This window comes from Typopeltis vanoorti, chromosome 9, assembly GCF_054136105.1.
Source record: "Typopeltis vanoorti isolate ZY-2024b chromosome 9, IOZ_Tvanoo_1.0, whole genome shotgun sequence".
Lineage (NCBI taxonomy): Eukaryota > Metazoa > Arthropoda > Arachnida > Uropygi > Thelyphonidae > Typopeltis > Typopeltis vanoorti.
In genome coordinates this window covers 95,770,731-95,790,342 of record NC_143557.1, presented here as the reverse complement: position 1 = coordinate 95,790,342, position 19,612 = coordinate 95,770,731, and the positions used below count along the sequence as shown (strand labels likewise).

The following is a 19,612-nucleotide window of genomic DNA, read 5'->3' as shown; positions in this document are numbered from 1 at the left end:
TCATTTACCCTTTACAGGTTAGCCGTCTGACATTCGCCATCATCTCGCGCACATGTTCGAGGGTCTTATATAGATAAGCCAGTTTCTAATTACTAGTATACTCATTAACTAAATAAGATGTTCCAACAGACTTTTTTTTTTTCTTTAGAAGGAAACAAATAGAAGTCGTTTATTGATTGGACTTATAAGAAAGTTCACTTGAACTTCCCCTTTTGAATTATTGGGTACGTTGGATTTATGTCTTCCGATTGACGGCCTTTTTTGTTATGTTTTTTGTCCCCTTATTATAAGTTGTAGGCATTCCAGACTGCAATAATGATCTTAGCATTATACACTAAAATATACTGAGGCCGGTATCCACGTGAAGAGTTGATGCTACCATGAAATTTCCGAAAAATCCTCCATATACTTCAATAACGCTAAGCTATTTTTATCCATCCTTAGCTTTATCTGCTTGTTTTTGTTCTGAATATTCATTTGGGGGTATAGCAACAGTGATAATGTCGTGGACACTTCCAGAGAGTTAGGCAGAGTCTTTGAGGGTTATTCCTCCGCGCCTATTCACTGATGACACGCAATGTCTACAGGCAGGGTTTTTCCCTTCACACACACCATGAAAACTTGTGTCACATTCTTCCCGACTTTTGGGCCTCCAAACTTTAACTTGCTGTTCCCCATAAGTTTCTAACTTCAATCACTTCGAACAAATTCCAATTAACATAATATACAGTCTGCAATGTCTTCAGTCTAGAATAGATAGTGATATTAAAATGGCGCTCATTAACATTTGTTTATAAAATCAGTCCGTGTCCCTAATCCGATTCAGCTTTGAATCATCTGTATATAACTGAACGCTTCTCTCTAGACTATTCCTAAGCTAAATAAGTGTGATCCAAGGAAAGAACCCGGCTGTAGTACCCGCCCCCCCCATTCTCTTAGATTCAGCTCTCTTATCTTTGATACTTGTCACCAGCTATCTAATCCATGCCACAAGCCTATTTCGTATATTCATCCCATTGAGTTTGTGTGGTCCGCGGGGTTAGCCGAGTGGCTTTGCGCTTCGCAACCACACGCCTGGAAAAGGAGTGTCCTGAGTTCGTTTCCCGGCGCCGACGTGAGGAGCTTAAGGATCTTTCTCAGACACAGCCAAGTTAGCCAGTCTTGAGCGTGTACTGCAGGGTTTTCTCTCCACTTTATCTGGGGTTTTTTATCCCACAAGAAGTCAAACTGGCCCCATGCACACACGGGCCACATTCATAGGACACACCGGGAGGCATAGGGCTAGCTACCTTATCATCGGGACGGATACGGCTTGTAAGGGCTTAGGACAGCTCCGTAACAGGTCAATAGGCCTAATAGGAAAAAGGAAGAAGAAGAAGAAGAGTTTGTAAGATAACCTCCTGTGTGCAATTCCATCGAATGCCTTGGCAAAATCTAAAAGAATCCTCATGTATTCGGACTCTGTGAAGTGTAAACTTCGACTAGATTTGTAAAACAAGATTTACTTTAAGCACAGTTGTGCTGTCCTGTATAAAAAGTTCAAATCACGACCTACCCGCCTCTGGATGTAATTCTCCACCACCTTCTATATTATTTTAACTATTACGACGATACAGAAGGGCCCCATAACTGGCTGCACCAGGACTCGTATTCCTGCTGAAAATTCCGTTAAAACAACCAGATTAGGGATCCAGCTAATCTCTAGCCCATTCCTTCAATGCATTATTCTTGGTGCAGTGTATCTCCCGAGAGATACGCTGTTTTAGGAAGCTATCTTAACGATAACGCTACCGAGGTACGGTTCTTTAGCAGCTCCATCCGGCTCCCACTATCATCTCCTTTTTGAAGTCATTCAAGTCGACCTCTGCTCATTTCTCTTTCTCACCCCCACACTTAAACGCAAAGCGTCTCCTCAAGGCTACATACTACCTATTTGCAACTGACACCTGTCAAGTCTCCCTCGTCGCATGTCACTGATGGATTCCATTTACCATGAGAATGTTTTTAATATCATGGCCACGGAACGTATTCAATCCTAGTGGTAGGATCTCATGATGGGGATCAGGAAAAAAAAAAAAAATCCATGTGGCAATGGGAATGAAACCCGTGACTTGTTAGTCGAAAGAGTTGAGTATATTACTAGACAATTTATTTCCACGTGTAATAAGTTGAAGCTACTATTGTTGAAGATGAAACCAACATTTCGTTTGGTACTTTCAATTATTGAAACAAAAATGAAAACAGCATTAGTTCTACAATTTTAGAAAGGATTTTGAAGCAAAGGGAATTATAATTTAACAGTAGAGAAGTGTGAAATGTATTGTAACAGAATTTTTATGCATTTTCTAAAATACACGAGCACCTAATTAGAATCCTTTAACCCATCAGCGTGCAAACTATTAAACTCTGCGACATTCATTTTTTTTTTAAATCGAAATTTTGAATTAAAGTATCTCGAGCCTTCCAATTTTTGTTTAGTTTGAACATCGGATTGAAATCGAATCCACGATATGCAATTTTAGTCCTTTGGATCATTTCTATTGACAAAATTTTGCAAACTATACGTAAACTAATATTAAAGTATTTCACAATGGCTGAGTGGAATTTAATAAAAACTTTTGAAATGTATGTTAAAAGTGCAGACCGTTATTGGAAAAACCGTGTGAGGCGATCATAAATATTTTCCCCTTGTCATTGAGACCATTTTAATAGCAAAATTATATCTACAATAGTTGCGTATGTCAAATAGTTCAATTGTTTATGATAACGCATGCGCAAAGCAACAAATAACCAATATATTGAGTGGATTTCCATCAAGAATGGATATTAATAGAATTTTGACGCATATTCAGTTGGAAGAACGAAATCGACCTAGTTAAACTAGATAAATAATAGAGACAAATAAATAGAGAAATAATACCGAAAGGGGATCTTAATAATTCGCAAATTGTCTTTATTGAGATATAATTAAGTAATTAATAATAAAAAAAAAAACAACTTAAGTTCAAATAACCCGTCAGGTTGCGCCACCTGGCGGTGAAGACCGAAAGCTCGCTAACCGTATCGTTCCATCCAGTGTCGACAAATGTGGTTGCAAAGATGTCACCTTTCCTGTATTTTTCAGTCACCTTAGCGGCAAAAGTTGCTTCGTAACAAATGATGCGAATGCATTTCATAAGAAGGGTCACGATATCTAAAAAAAAAAAAAAAAAAAAAAGAAAAATCGGGCTGGCCACCTGGAACAAGAGAGCGACTGCTCGACCCCATCAGTCGCCAGATCCGTCACCTCTTCATTGCCAAGACGACTAATGACTACGTCCATTAACCGAACGCCATTAATTACAGGACCCTGACAGCGAGTCTTTTACTGTGGAGAGTGGCGGATGACCTCCGCCTCATTTTCGAAGTCTGACGTAGGTAAAAATAAATAAAGATTAAAAAAAAAGGTGGCGTTTATCATTCACACCGTAGTGACGACTGACTGAGGTTACTACGGAATGAGAGAATAGGTCGTTATCGGCATCTACTTACAAGACATCCTATCCCTCCCCCCCCCTTTCTTCCCCTTAAGGAAATAAACACGTGGGGAACAAATGACACGTTAAAAAAAAAAAAAAAACTCTGGGAGTTTTTATCTGATTCATATTCACCACAACAGACTGGGCTTACAAGTGTATGTCGTAGACAGGCAAATTATAAACGGAACAGACACCTAACGATTTGGAGGATTATCAACCAGTCGCTGTACTAATCAACATGGCAACCACGCTCAGTAAAGGCAACAACCCCATGAAGGGAAGTAAAACTCCCCACACTTATTTCCTAAAGTGCTGCGTGGGTATTGAGGTACCCGGAAACTGAAAACATGACAAAAACTCATTAAGAAAAGAGAGAGAGAAAGAAAAGGAGAAGCATTGTACACAGAGAAAAACACATTCCTTAGTGGCGTATGTTTGTTCCCCCCCCCCCATACACACCTTGTAAGCGAGATGCCCTTATTGTTTGAAGTATAGTACTTAATATGGGAAAACAAATCGAAGATTGATTGTTGGCGAAGCATGTCAATCATTCCATTTTGTCAGTAATAGAACGAATAAGGGAATGATCGCAGACTTAAAAAAGATACATATAGCAATCTTGTACAGCAACGTCATCATCACAACGGCTTTTTTGGTACGTGTACTGTACACATTTGCGTTTGACTAATTTTGTCAATGAAATGGTCCTATTCACATTAGACGTCTCTGCGTACATCCTTACTCCCAAAGCTTATTAAATTCTACCCAAACAGGGAGGAGTTGTGTCCGTATTATAATTTCCAATCCGATCTCCACTCACGGACTCCTATTGAGTTCGATTGCAAACACTTATGAGCTCGAATCGTTCGTTTTTAACACTAAACAAAACTTATTTATAACAAAAGTAATTGTTAGAAATACACACGCAGAGCATCGTAATGACGTCACAATCGGGACAAACTATAAACTTCATTGTTATCGGTAGTATCCAGTACAAAACTGATAATGGATTAAAAATAAAAAAAGGCAACAATTCAAAAGAAAACAAATCGCATCTCAGATGAGCCATGTGTTACTTGATCCTTATAAAAACCAAACTGTATAATTAGATTTTGATTCTATTGGGCATGCAAATCCCCTGATTTACCTGACGCTACCATCTAATTGTGAAGTTGTTCCCTTTATTTATTTTATTTTTTGATGTTACGGTTGTCATACATAAGTCACAGGCTATCAATGCGCTGTAGTACAGCAAACTGCTAATTAGGAGGGGGGGGAGACCGTATAAGATTCGGAAAACACCTGAGATTTTATTAGAGTAAAGCAATCACTACAAAGAGGTTTAAGCCATTATTATATTATAAAGAAAAATATTAGTGTTTGCGGTAAGATTTCTCCTCCGGACATCACACTAAGATCCATTTATGCAAATGTTCGTTGTCTTCTACACGAACGGGTCAGTCGTTCTTTCTTGGAGGAGAAATAGATAAGGAATTCTTCCCTAAAAAATGAAACTGGTTGTAGGTAGTAGCAAACAACTTGAACTCGAAAAGATGGGGGGGGGGGAGAGAGAAGTAAGGAGAATTATGAGTGCCCTTAAGCAGGATGTGATGCCACCGATCTAGACAGGAGTGGAGATGAAATTTGAAGAGTACCGGTCGTGAGAAAGGTAGGTTCTAATCCTGCGTGACGAGCGCTGACAGGGAAATGATTTGACAGAAACGCGTTGCTTCTTGTGAGTGATGGCACGGTGAATACGCTGGGGGGGATGGGGGGGGGAAAGAGAACGAAGTTTGGGAAGGAGTGAGTTTTGAAACACAGCGAGAAGTTCCGTGACAATGTGATTAAGGGGAAAATGATAACAGGGGCTCGAGTGGATGAGGGTTACGAGACAGTGAAATGGAAGAAATAGAAAGATTTTTCGGCTACGGGGGGGGGGGAGGTCTGCGTTCGTCTTTCTAATGACAGGTATCAAGCAAGTTTGCCATAAAGAGTCATGATTGAAGTATACGAACTACAAGTCTCGGTGATGTGGTCACGTTTCCAAGTTCCGTAGAAATGGCCTGGTTTGGTCTTCCTTTTGCCATCTTCCCTACCCATCATTGGTGAGGAAATGTCTTGGGAAATGTGTAATTCGTTAAGCTATCAGTGCCCTCTAGCGACTGTCATCGAAGACGTCAATGCAGTAAGAAAGAAACTTAAAAGATGATGGATGGAAAGATTGCAGGTGTGAGAAAAAATATTGTGTTTTAGAGAGGATACATCCTTTTTTTTTTTTTTTTTTTACTAAAATCCAAGTTCAGGGTAAAGAAACAAAGCCATTTCTTTCAACCTATTGATTCCTTCTCTTCCATGAGATAACCTACCCCCCCACCCCCCAAAAAAAGCATAAAAATCCCAAGTAGTTGGACCTTATACATTAATAACTAAATAAGCCAAGTTACAATTCGGCTTAGAATTCTGAACAGTTGTACGCAAAGAACTGATAAACTAAATCCAGTCTCACCTACTTAGAATTAATCCAAAAATTTACGATTAGCTAATTATTTTAATCATCTATAGTTATAATCTCTAATATTTGCATAATTACAATATAAATTATGAAGTAGGCAAAATCGACATTTTTTAAATTAAATACAGAAATCCACTTACCTGTTAGCATACAAAGGATGCGTTAAGAGAAGATGTTGAAGTCTTTCCACTTGTAAAAACAAAAAAGGGATGCGAGATTGTAAATTTCCAACCTCAGCGTTTAAAATTATTAGGTTGATAAGTTTCAATCGGTGCTGTTTGAAATTATAAACGAATGTGTATTCTAGAATTCAGTTAAACTCTATGGCCATTGTATAGATCTACAAACTATTTAAACTGAAACAGAAGGGAGTGGGGGAAGGGAGGGGTGCTCTACATGTTGGTTAGCAAGGTCAATTTCCTGTTAAAATACAAAATTAAATCAAGTAATCTAAAATAAGTTGTCAAAAATTGTTCCTATCTACTGACCCCCCCCCCCTCTTGATTATTTAATAATGAATGACCTCACTCAAGGGCGGGGGGCTCATCACAATAGCTCCTGCTACCACTTTGAAGAAATACTTCCAAGTAAGGAAGGCAGTCAATCACTCGAACAGTCTCGTCACAAATAACCTTACGAAAAGTCAGCAATAACATCGGACCTTGAACTATGCCAATCCTTGACGACGTGCTTACGATACCAATGGTGTGACTCGAACATGCGTTGGCGTATTTTAGGGCAGGTTTTGCTGCAAAAATTATTACCTTCCTTTTAGTTCAAGACAGAAATAAATTGCCACCAAAATATGCAATCCTGGTATGATGATGAAGAAGGCTTAATATGGGATGGCTTGACCGAAAATAGTCAGGCGGATCAACCTTCAAGATGAACCCTGTAACCGTTACCTCCCACAATATATCCCTCATGCGTTACCTGCACTGACTGTAATTTTATATTACACAATAATGCGATGATAAAAGATGGAAGCAAAAACCAGTTTTTCATCTGTTGTTTGCCGTAATTGGCAAATTAATGTATTCTTCGAAGCACAACTGCATTTCTTAGCCTTTGAAATAAATAGGATAATAAAGAATCGCAGTCTGTAATATTCGACTGTTTTCGTTCGTGTAACTGCGTTTATAAATATTGTAACACTTAAGAATAGAGCATTATGGGTAAATGCGATTTGCTTCCTGTAATCTCGGAATTATTGTTCTCCTTTAGCGTTATGTATATGCATGGTTCGTATAAAGTGCGGAACTTTCTTGTTAGAATCCAAGATTTCTATTTGTTTAACACTCCCAAATGGTTTCGGAGACTTTTTCGGTTTTAAGATGATTGGACCCTGATCTTTTTTCTTATTGGCTATTGTCGTACGTGATGTCATTTCTACGCCCTTCTCGGAACACCATTGATCTAATGGTGCAAAGTTGTGACTATTAAAAAAAAAAAGGAAAAACAGAATGTAACCAAAAAAGAAAACAAAGGAAAATGCGATTGAAAAATCGTATGCTAAAGTGCTGGCCACACGTACCGATCCCATTATCTGTTGGCTTTGGTTCCTTTTTTTCCGATGGAAAGTCGACTTTATAAAATATGTACAACTGCAAAAGTCTGTTAAACAAAAACCTTTGTTCGAAACAGTTCCATTTCCTTTTGTTCTCTGTTTTGTTTGTGCTCATTTTCATCCCCCTGTTTTTTTTTTCCACTTCTATCAGAGCAACAGTTCGCTAGTACAGCTGTTAGATCTTTGAGAACGGCTTTAGTCAATACACAGCCAAGTAGCAATGCCATATCAGGTGTTATACGCTTCTACTGGAAGCCAATGGGGAAAACTTGGCAAGTCAGCAAGTTGCGTGATGGTGGTGAAAGTCTCCTCTCTGTAGACTAAACTGCATCAGCAGAGAGAGGGGGAAAAACGCACACACATACACACACAAAAAAAAAAGGAGGCAAAAAAGAAAAAAAAAAAAAAGCGCGCGCCAAGCGTGCTAGCTCGCGTTGTGCGTTTCGAGGACTTGTACAATCAAATTACACGAGTGAACCACGTGCCTAAGGTTTGTCTTCTGCTAGTTTCTAGTTTCCAGCACTTCTCGCGGCACAGCGGTGAGTAATTGTTACGTCACTCCGCGTGGCACGTGCCAGAAGCCTCGAGCTAATCTGTGGTTTCTAGGAGAATAGGAAGTGTGCCAGAAGAAATGATGACAGATCAGTCGTGTCTATTGGGGAGGAAAAGAGGGGAAAGAAATGAACGGGAATTTTTTTTTTTTTTTTACTTTACGAAAATAAATAAATAAAAAATAAAAAAAACTAACCAGCATAAGAAGAAAAGAAAACGGAGGGATGGATAAGAGACTGTCTTTATGGTACATTTACTGCTTCAATGCCCTTTAAAAGCTTGTTTGAAGCCGTTTACGTCCCAAATTCGATGTCTAAACACACTGACAATAAAATATATTTATTTGTGAACTATTCACGTGACACGCTTGCATTCTTTTCCTCCTCACAATGTAATACGATCAACATTACATGACGATACTTCGATATACATTTATCCAAAGATGATTACGCTAATCAAGGCAAGATATGTCCATTTAATCAAATAAAATAACAATTTTCCTAGGCACTTAGTTAATTAAAAACATGTCTAATTTTCCTTTAGAATATAAGATGTAAAAAAAAAAAAAAAAACCTCTGTCTTTAAAGGGGGGAAGGCAAGTGCATCGGACCATTTCATGATAGTAACTGCAATGCTAACAAGTGTACGCTGAAAGGTAAGCATGTCTGTCTCGTATTCAGAACACTGTCAAGTCAGCATTATACACGTTATGGTTAATGGCTTTCAGGCATCCCCCCCCCCATCCCACCCCTGTAGCTTACTTTATCGCAGTCTCCGAGAAATAAACAAATCGATTGGTTTCGGTTAATATGCTTACCTAATCAAAGAAAAAAAAATTTAAATGTACTCGAGGGGAGGGAATAAAAAAGATTGCTTTTTTGTTGTTGTTGTGTGGGGGTGCGAAGGCGATCATGTAGCTATTACTGGAGACGAAGTGATTCGAAAAAAAGATCCACTGTCGGCAAATAGCGTAAATAGACTACACCAGTAATGAAGGTTGCCGAAATAATGAAAAGAAAACCTCTTTAAAGAGCTTTCGGTGTCTTAATAGTACAAACACACGCACACCTGTAAATACCAATAAGATTCTCTCTCTCTTCCCCTTCTTAAAAGCATTCTCAGAAGTTAAGATTATGAGACAGACATCCGAAAAGAGAGAGAGAGAAAGGAGTGTCGCACATGAAACGCTAGCAGTCTTCAAGTTGTGATTGTCATCTTTTACTGCTGTAAACTGCAGGGCCAATCGATTGCTTCTAGCCTATCTCCTAATTACGGACGTGGTGTAGTGTGTGACAGCAAGCATCCATCTAACCAACCTTCAGCACTGATTGTGGAAATAAAGAGAGCTTGGGAGATGGACATAAACTAATGGAGTCTTAAATCTCCATATATCGTCTTCTCTCGCATGCTAGTTACCCAACCCCAAGTGGAGACTGCTTAATAAACTACGTTACAGACACACGAACTTTAAAAGTCCCCCGGTAATGTGCCAAGTACTTACTCACAGCGAATATACATTTTAAAATACTCGTTCCCTAATTGTTAGTTTCCTCAGGAGAGAGAGAAAGAGTGCCTCCTTCTTTCTCTCTCATCATCCCCCACATAGTTCGATAGGTACTCGTTTTACCGCAAACCTATTACCTAGTTCAAACCGAGGTGTACATATCAAGAGGGTCTAATCGACCGGTACGGCATATTGGCTTTCTAAATGACAACTTACTGGTAATAATTCTCTACGACTCTTCTGGAAGTTTTGTTGAATTCTTATTCTGCAGTGAAAGATTAATTATCATGGTTTGGAGTGTGGAGATGGAGATTGTCAAATGTGCTGTCTGTCTGTAATTTGTACCTTTAAAATGGCATTAAAATCGAAATATGAGATTGCTAATGTTAGTATTAGTTTTATCATTCTGCCACATACATTGTTTTCTTCTCACAATTAAAATATTGGCAACCGGAACAGAATGAATGAAATAAAACAGACAATAGCAACCAATGCAATGCAGTTTTCATCTAACATTATTAAATTAAACAGTTTATTTAGTGCCTTCTTAAAGATTTGGTTAACTTTCCTTTGGTTCGTCTTAGGAAAGCTACAGTTTAGCTCGTATTTCCTTAGTACCAAGTAGCAAAGAAATTTATGACTTAGATTTATTTTCTAAGCTTTGTTAAGTATAATCCGTTAGGCTTAACTCTCATTTAATTCGTTTAGAGTTTTTTTTTTTTTTTTCTCTCTCTCTAGAGATAGTCGACTGTTTTCCATCAATGAACTCTTATCTTAATATATAAGTTTATTATGATTTTCAATCCCAGGTTAAAATGCGATCGTTGCTGGTCTACTGTCAGAAGTGATATTGAGTGTGCTACTTATATTCTGTTCAAGTACTTCTGCACAAAGCATTAAATAAAGGAAATGCCTTCGCAGAAAAAAAAAAAAAAACAATCTCATATCAATTTGGTTTTCATTATGGCGATAAAATATTTCTCATAATTATTACGATTTTCTTCGGCGTAAACAAAATCGAAAGAATTCTGATTTGGAGGATTGTGTCGTAACGATAGTAGAGCATATTTCTAATTAGGAAAGAACCAATCGGTCTTGTATTGGAGAAAATACACTTCGATGCAGTTTTTCCAACAATGGTGGATATGATTACAACTACATTTTAAATTCCAAAAAGCAATTTTCTTAATTTATATACAGTATAATAATCTGAAAGCCCTTTTAATAATAATAATGCTTGAAATATAATAATCTGAAAGCCCTTTTAATAATAATAATGCTTGAAACAATCAACTTCCTATCCTTATCAGGACTGGCTTAAAGGGGCGAAGCAAAAATTGCTCATCTTCCCCGTTATCTGTAGAGGACAGTGTAGGGATAAGGTGTTATTGAACTATTAAAGCTTTGATCATGGCAGGAGGGCAACAGCAATAGCCGAGCTTCTGTTAGAACTTCATTGGCTATCCATTACCTTCCCTCCAAGGGTATTAATTAATCACCGCATCTCACGGTCGATTAACTCCCTATAACCCTTGTGGTATCAGATATAGTAGATAATTTTCATTAATAAAATGGTGTATAAATGAAAATCATGTTTACAATGAAAATTTTCTTTGTAATATAATTTGAATTATTTAATATGATATTATAGTATACTTGCATGTAAAAAGTATAAAGAAATTGAGCAAACAACAAAAGTCGAGAGGAACACCCTCTTTAATAGATCTTGGTATGAAAGTCGATGATAGAGCTCATTAGTAATAAATAATAACAATATAAAGATGTACATTTTATAACGATGAATGACAATATTTACAGTGATCAAAACGATGGAAATTGGAAGCACTCCTCAGAAATATCAGCACACCAAAGACGCAAAAAATTACAATAAGTACATTGTCAGAAGTGGGCAAATTTTTTTTATTCTCTCCTAAACAGTTTATTATTATCGATTGATACTTCCTGGTAATTTTTTTCCTTGCCTCCAACAGTTCTCTCACTGAGTTCAATCTGCAGACAAACTATACAAATGATTTATTTGTTTGCAAATCACTTCAGAGTTTGCTCTGATAGAGGGGAAATTTGGGGGAAGGGGAAAATGGGGGGGAGGGATATGAGCAGAGTATCTTGCATTTCGACTTTCTTTTTTTGTTTTTTTTTTTTACTTAAAGCACAAAGTAGAAATGTCCTGGTATGTATTCTTTACAAGGATTTGAATTAATTTCAGTACATATATACAACTCTCCGTCTCTTAACAATGGAAGAACTGAGTGATTACAGTTCTCAAGTAGTTCTGTGAATAGAGTGAAAAAAAGAAGTGAATATACAAGAAACAAATGTTCCTTTATGTGCATGTGTGGTGCTTTTAATCTGTCCATCTTTCATCCCCATTGGGATAACCCCCGTTTATATTTTCTTACAAGAAAGATGTAAGATTAAAGATTTCGACACCAAGGTTTTTTTTTTTCCCCTTCACTACCACCCTATACATTCATTTCTTATTGGCTGAGATGACATAGATCCGAAGATATATATATGTATATATATTAAGTGATGGCTAAGAAATCTACGTATAGAACTAGAGAAGCACCCAGTTAAATTAACCAATACAAGTTTGGACTTTTTTTCTCTCTTATCTGATGGATGTTTATGCGTCTTTGCCATCTTGATACGACTAGAGCGATGGCAAAAGAATCCTATACCTGGCCACCGACAGAATAAAGGGTGGATAAAAGAAAAAAAAAAGAAATGCAGGTACAGCTCATTGCGTTCCGAACACACTGGTTGTGTGACAGTAGCTGATACTGAGCTTACTGGTACGGGAGACGTGTGTAATGATCCGAGAGTCACATGGACTGAAGCTACTCAGTTTTTACAACTTTGTCAGAAGTAACGTCGGGAATGTGGAGGGCGGAGGGAAGGGTGGGATTTGTGTGTGTGGGGGGGGGATAAGCACAGGCAATTTGCGTCATCAGGAGAAACACCCTATTGCCCCAAAAAGAGCGAGCTATGTGGTCACTAGGAAAGACAACCGATATTGATATTCGTTTTTCGTGGAGAATCCTTGTCTGAGTGACGAGTATTTTGGGGATAAGAGACAATTGAAGAAAAGTAAAGAAAATTGTTGCATTTGGGTGATGAAAGTTCCCCCCCCCCCCAAAAAAAAAGAGAATATTCGAAGCATGAGAGATCATCACACTGTTTTAAAACCAACTTTGGTTCGTTGTAAAGCATACACTTTTTAGCTCTTCGGGAAACATTTTTTTTTTTTTAAAGTTAAACTAATTTAGATAACTGGGTGTTGTAGGAAGGAAAGAGAATGAAATCTAAGTTACTAGGAATTTTTAAAGATTAACTACGAAGTCAACTTTTAGGGATAACCCATCGGTCTCATCATCATCTCTTTGATGTTTGATAGCCACCTTTAAGGAAACTCTTGTGCGTGACAGGCATTTGTTTGTTTATTGCAATAAACGCAACTGAACGTGCTCTATAAACAAATAAAGTGCAGAGTTTACAGAATTAAAAACACCACATCTGGTCGACTGAAACAAAAAAATTAACAGAAACCATAGTTCGATGCCATTCTAAGTCCAGCCACTAGACATCAGACATACTTACTAGAAAGTTGTTTAGCGAGTTCTGTATATTTGAGAAATTTTGAATGTGGACTTTCGTCCACAGACGTATTTGGAGATTCTTTCGCTACTGGCATGGGGGACTCGTGGGAAGAAGTTTTGTTTGTCCCCGAACCACTAGAAGATTTCCAAGAAGCCGCATCGGCAACACTGCCATCCTTGACGAAGTGCATTTTACTGAGATGATGGCGGTAAGCACCCTTCGAGATAAAGTGGGTTTCGCAGAAGGCACACTTCATGAGAGAGTCCGAGGTGGTGGCTTCGTTACAAGCCCAGCTAAACGCCAAAATGGATCCTGGAGTGGCGGGCAAGTTGGGCCGAGAGAGATGAGCATCTGTCTTGTCCAGTAATTTCTGAAGCTCTTTTAAAGGGTGATCACCGGCAGAGTCCTTGGATTTTTTCACTTCCGAGTTGCGTGTGGGAACTGGGGAACCCTCAGACGAGCTTTCCCGAATGTCATTCGTTAATTCTGTCGATTTTATGTGCATGGAGATTGGAGATCGGTGTTTATTGCTGGAATCATCCACGTCGGTTGCATCACAAACATCCCTTTCTATCTCTTCTTTGATCGCACTTGGGGTCAGGGCAAGTTCGTTCGCGCTTTTGTTCGTCTTATTCTTGGAAGGGGATAATCGGTCCCCTTCGTCGGTACGACGTCCACTGCAATCGATAGGATGGCTATCGTCTGGAGACTCCTGTTTAACTGTCGTTCCCATGGTAACACCTGTCATCAGAACGCCGGTATCACCAGTGGTCAAATTTCGTTCGGAAGCGTTGTCTTCTCGTCCTCGATGGTCATCTGCTAATGGAGGAGGAGGAGGTGGCGGCGGCGGCGGGGGTGAATCCGTTGCTCGCTGAGGCGAAGACAAAACACCGGTGGCAGACTCCTTGGAAAAGACTGAACGTTCCTCGAGAGGCGAGTCTGCTTGAAAATGGACAGGAGAACACGATTGGGAGGCGCTTGTTGGGGTCGATACACGGTTAACCTCTTTCCCGAAGGCCAAACGGTCGTCGAAGTGATGTCGCTCGGATGTCGACGAAGACCGACTTCGGCTTTCAGAGCCGGAGAATTCTCCCGATTCTTTGTAATCGTGAGGCCTTATTGCCACGTTGCCGAGGGGAGAACTCGATTTACTGCCCATGTCCACACTGCTTCTTATAACACCGAATGAATTCGGGGAGCTAGAAGGATGCCAGGGGGGATAAACCTCTTCGTCGATTCCTAACCTTTGCAGAATCCCCGTAGACGTGCTAGCTCCTCTCCTGCCCTTGCTTTCGAAGCTTTTTTCTATGAGCCGCTCGATGGCATTGAGTACAGAGGTGCTGACGGTGTTTTCGGTTCCGTCCGCACCTTCTTCGGATTCCACAGGACACCCCGAAGCTTTGGAGTCGTCCTGGTCGAGATCTTTTGTCGACGATGGAGATCTCCTGTTATGCTGTACGGCAGACACGTTGCCGCTAGATGATGGATCGGGAGTTTTGATTCGATAATTGTCACTTACGCTGCCAGAAGGAGGTTTATGAGAATGAGATTTGGAACCCTGGCTGCAGCTTTTGATGTGCTGCACGAAGTCTTTTGCATCCACTTTCTCTGTGCATTCTTCGCAGGAGATTTTCCCGTCGACTACTTCGCTCTTGGTAGCGTTCAGCACCTCGTGGTGACCTGGTGGCCCCTGCTTGCACAGCTCCATCCTCTCTAGTTCGAGCAACTTGCGAACGGGTAGCGACTTCTTTCTTCGTTCTCTGGTTTGCCGTCGTCTACCACTTCCTTCCGTGATTGACCTGAGGATGTGTTCCTTGTAGTGGGAGTTCTTCACCATGTGATAACTCAACTCCTTCAGACTGCCGAACGCTTGGTCGCACACCTTACAGGTGAGTACGGCATTTACCTGAGACTGGGCAGCGAGTTTGTCTTCGGGAGTTCTCCAGGAGATTATCTGTTCTTGGCTGATGATGTTGGTGTAATGCTGGGTCACCCGCATGTGTGTCGTCATGTCAGCCAAAGACTTGAAAGACTGGCCACACCACATACATTTCAATATTTGACGAGTTTGTTCGGCACCTTTCCCCAGCCACACATCTTGACCTCGAACGAGTTTTCGAGGGAGGGTGACGTTTTCTTTTATGACAGCACTCGCACTTCCCGACGACGTGGAGCATTTGGGAGATGGCAAAGAAGATGGAGGTTGATGAGATGAGGAAGATGGAGAGGTGGTCGGAGCGGAACTTTGCATGCCTGCCATTCCACATCGTGGTGATTGTTTCATGTGGACCGTCATCTCGGCAAGACTTCGGAACGACTCCTTACACCACACGCACGTGAAGACATCTTTGGTCTGTTCGCCACTTCGGTTCATCCACTGGCTTTGCCACGGATTATGACGACTGCCCGAACGAAACGTTTCGCTTTTAGATGCACTTTTCCTCATCTCTCCTTTCTCTAGGGGAGTGAGCACTGTTGGGGTAAGTGGAGGACTGGCCGTCTTTCCCTGTAACAGCGAGTATACCCCTGACCTTGTCAAGAGAGGTTGCTTTAGGTGCTTATCGTGGCGATCTTTGACTTTGCCGTTCCATACGGGTATCTCAGCTAACGATTTACTTCCTGATTGAGGGTGATGTCGAGGGGAGCAATAACCCCAAGGACTACTAGGCTGAGGAATTAAATTGTCGGTCTTGGCCATTTTCTGCTGTCGAGGACACTCGATGACAACTTCCTTTCTCCTCCTTGGTACCGAAAGGTCGAGAGGACCGTCTTGGGGATCTGCAGGCAGCCCGTTTTGATCAGCAACACCATCCTCCTGACACACTACGGGAATCTTTTCCTCCACGCACTTCTTTAAGCTGAAATCCAACGGTCCGTCCTCTTCGATGGTGGCCACAACAGCGGATGCAGTCATTCCGACATCGTCTGTGTCCTCCTCCTCATCATCATCACAGTCCACCGGGGCACTTCCCGTTATGTACGATGAGGTGGCGGATATGTCCATGGGATGAGGAGCACAGTCGGTAGCATCTACGTAGTCCATAGGTTCCGCGAAACTAGTGTCTTCGTGAGACAGAGGAAAGTTCACAGTCCGGTTTGGATCTGGAGTACAACTGCGAGAAGACGACCTACTGGAAGCACTACCTTCTACGGGGGGCACACCATCACCACTCACTAAACTGTCAAGGGTGGATCGGCCGTCGATATCTTGCACTTTACTTTGGTCACCATCCTCCCCTAAAAGCATTGAAAAAAAAAAAAAAATTTTTTTAAAACCACATATATTTTCACTATTCTTAAATGTCAAGTATAGTTTTATCAGTAACATTATTTAAAGAAACTTTGTTTTATGCACAAATTTGTGTAGGGGATTATTAAATCGAAGAGTAGCAGTAAAACGCCATTGTTGTATTATCAAGTCAAGACGCCACGAGATTGAATATTTTTCACTCCTGTTTTTTTGCAACTACCTCATAAATTAATTTTGGTTATGATTGTTTCTCTGAATGGCATTTTATGCTGTTTGGGAACTCAAATTCATTTTCCCGTCTTTAATTTAGAGCCACTGACCAGATGGAAGACGGCTAGTCGGAAGCATACATGCCGGCTATCATAAGCTATAATGAAAGAGTCACATTCATGATCAATTTTTTTTTATTTGCATAAAATATCACTTATTTAATTATAATTTTATATATTTTAATTTTAGAATTATTTTGATATTGTCATTTAATCTAATGACTAGCATAATCTTTAAGAATAAATGCCTTATATGAAGTACTTTGGCAAGACACCTTTTTATTTTTAAAATAATATATTTATAGTTGGACCTATCACAAGGATGTTTTTAATGTGAATCACAGTCATTCTCACAACCTTTAATGAATTAGATTTAACTTACACAAACAGAAAAAGTTTATCTATGAGCGCAATCTCTTACTTACAAACCTGTGCAATGGGGAAATTTATTTAGTGACCCTAATGAAATAATTCTATCACTTTCAAACACATCACTCAACTAATATTTATTCAGCAAATACTACAAGACATAAATAGAGTGGGAAAACATGAATAATAGACATCCATAAGCGTAGAAGCTGCTTAGTAACAACGCAATCTTCAATCTTTTACAATAAGTAAAAAAAAAAAAAAAAAAATTTAAAAGGGGGAAAACCGGTAGAGTGTAATGTCCGCAATATTACGAAAATAAAACTAACCATGGGAAGGGAATGCAAGGTACGCCACTCTTACACAAGTAACGTAGAGCTGATAATTTAACAATAGCGAAAATCCTAATGCGACAATTATCAATGCGCATGCGTACAGATTTCAAAATAGCCGCACTAAACAAAAAATTACTTGTCACACATAGCAATACAACTAGAAACAAAACAAAAAAAAATCATCGGACGTTGATGGTAGAACACTAATTGAGTTCAGGTAAAAATAACTGCCAGGTGTTGTGATAGATAGGGAAAAAAAAACAACTTGTTTACGCCGATGTGTTCCTTATTGTACTGCATCAAAGGAGGATCATTATCTTTGTGTGCGTGTGTGTGTAAGCGAGTATAGTAAGCTAATGATGAGTGACTACTCACCTCTATAGCACTAGCATAGAAATGGAAGAAATTTGATCGGTTTTTAAAGATGCTAAGTCAGTTTAATTTTACATTTATATTTTGTAATTTTGTTTTTTTAAAAAAAAACTTAAATTGGAAAGTTAGAAATGATGAAAATGCGCCCTTTTAAAGGTAATATCCACATATGGAAAATGAGAAGCAATGTCATAATGACCCCCTAGAGTGTCTTTAATTTCTAATTATCTCTACTATGTAGAGGGTTCCCTTCTATCCCCCCCCCTGCAAGTTTCTAATCTTGATAAGATGGATGCCCATTTTTGTCTAGAAAGAGCATGACGTACATACGAAGAAGAGGTTAACAAAACAGTTTGTTTATTGATCTTAAGCTGCGTTACAAACTTTATTCGATGTTAAAAGGCCCCAAATTAAGTGGACTTTATCATCTAGTATGTCACCTAAAGTTCATCTCCCACATTCTGCCGATCTTCTACTAAGATGAGAACGAAACGTTCCATGTTTGGTCTTTAAATTAGGATTATTTCGCAGATTATTTAACCCACCCATGATACGAGGGCTCTTCCAACCTTGCATTGCTAGAATTATTTAAAAAAAAGAAGTTGTATATCGGTTCTTAATCTGTAAAATATCGTTTTTAGCAGGCTATCGCATATTTTCCTGTATTAGTGAACTAAGGATCCTTTCAGCTATGAATCTCTAGTTATGTTAGAGAATTACCTAGCATTTACATTCAAAAATCTGTTATTTTAGTTAAAATTACAGTTCCTTAATTAGTTTAAGTATTAATAATTAAAATTAAAAGATGTATTTGAGTAGAGGCTACCATAAATAGCACTGAAAAGAGTTTGGGGACAATAAGAATACCATTCCATCTCTGATTTGTATCGTCATATTATAAATAAATAAGAATTGTCATTTATTATTGAAGACAGTTCTGGGTGGTTCCTTAATATACAGAGACAAGAATCTGATGAATATAGGAGCAAAACTAAGACAGTAAAAATTCGGATTAAAAAAATAATTTATAGCTTCGTAAATTGGTTATCCCTCTTCAACCAAACTCAAGTGTGAATAGCCAACGATGAAAAGTTCTGTGTTTATTATTCATCTGTTTATTTAAATATGCATGTTATTACCTAAAATGATTTGAATTTCAGAAACACGTGTTTGTTCGTAACTATTCCGAGAGATGCGTGAAAAAAAAAATAAATAAATATATTTTTTTTCTTCGTGAATGTATTACTGATTATTCAATAAAAAAGGACTTTTACATGTAAGATATTGAATACTAAAAAAAATTCCTTTAACACCGATACTGTAACGTTAATATATGACTCTGTACAGACCTTGAACAGGTAAAAATAACAATAGTAGAAACATGGCATGATAGGTTGAGAGAGGAAATATGTAGAAAATATTAGCAGGAAAACAAACAGACCCTATTGCCATAAATCCTTATGGGGGAATAATAAGTTACTCTTCCATCCCCCCTGATATTTATGACACTCATAAAGGTCATAATAATTCAAAAATATGGAATATAAGCACATTACACACACAGCTGCACACCTACGTATTCAAAAGACACAGAATATTACTTTTAGTGTTTTATATTTTTAATTTAAAACCTCATAAATTCTTACAACAGTAATTTTAAACCAGGTTAAATGAAATCTGATATCGACGCAAAAGTTGAATAAAAAAACTGTCGTATTTAACACAATTCAAAAAGATATGAGA

The 19,612-nt window shown here is 38.9% G+C and overlaps 1 protein-coding gene across 1 annotated transcript in view; it reads right to left on the bottom strand.

The window, feature by feature from the left end:
- Window positions 1-12,853: 12,853 nt before the first annotated feature.
- LOC150103272 (protein tiptop-like) overlaps window positions 12,854-19,612 on the bottom strand; it is a 216,272-nt gene continuing 209,513 nt past the window's right edge. The window contains exon 2 of the mRNA XM_090397630.1: window positions 12,854-16,511. Within this exon, the coding sequence (XP_090253756.1) occupies window positions 13,261-16,511 (3,251 nt within the window). The 3' untranslated portion in view covers window positions 12,854-13,260. The remainder of the gene's footprint in view (window positions 16,512-19,612) is intronic.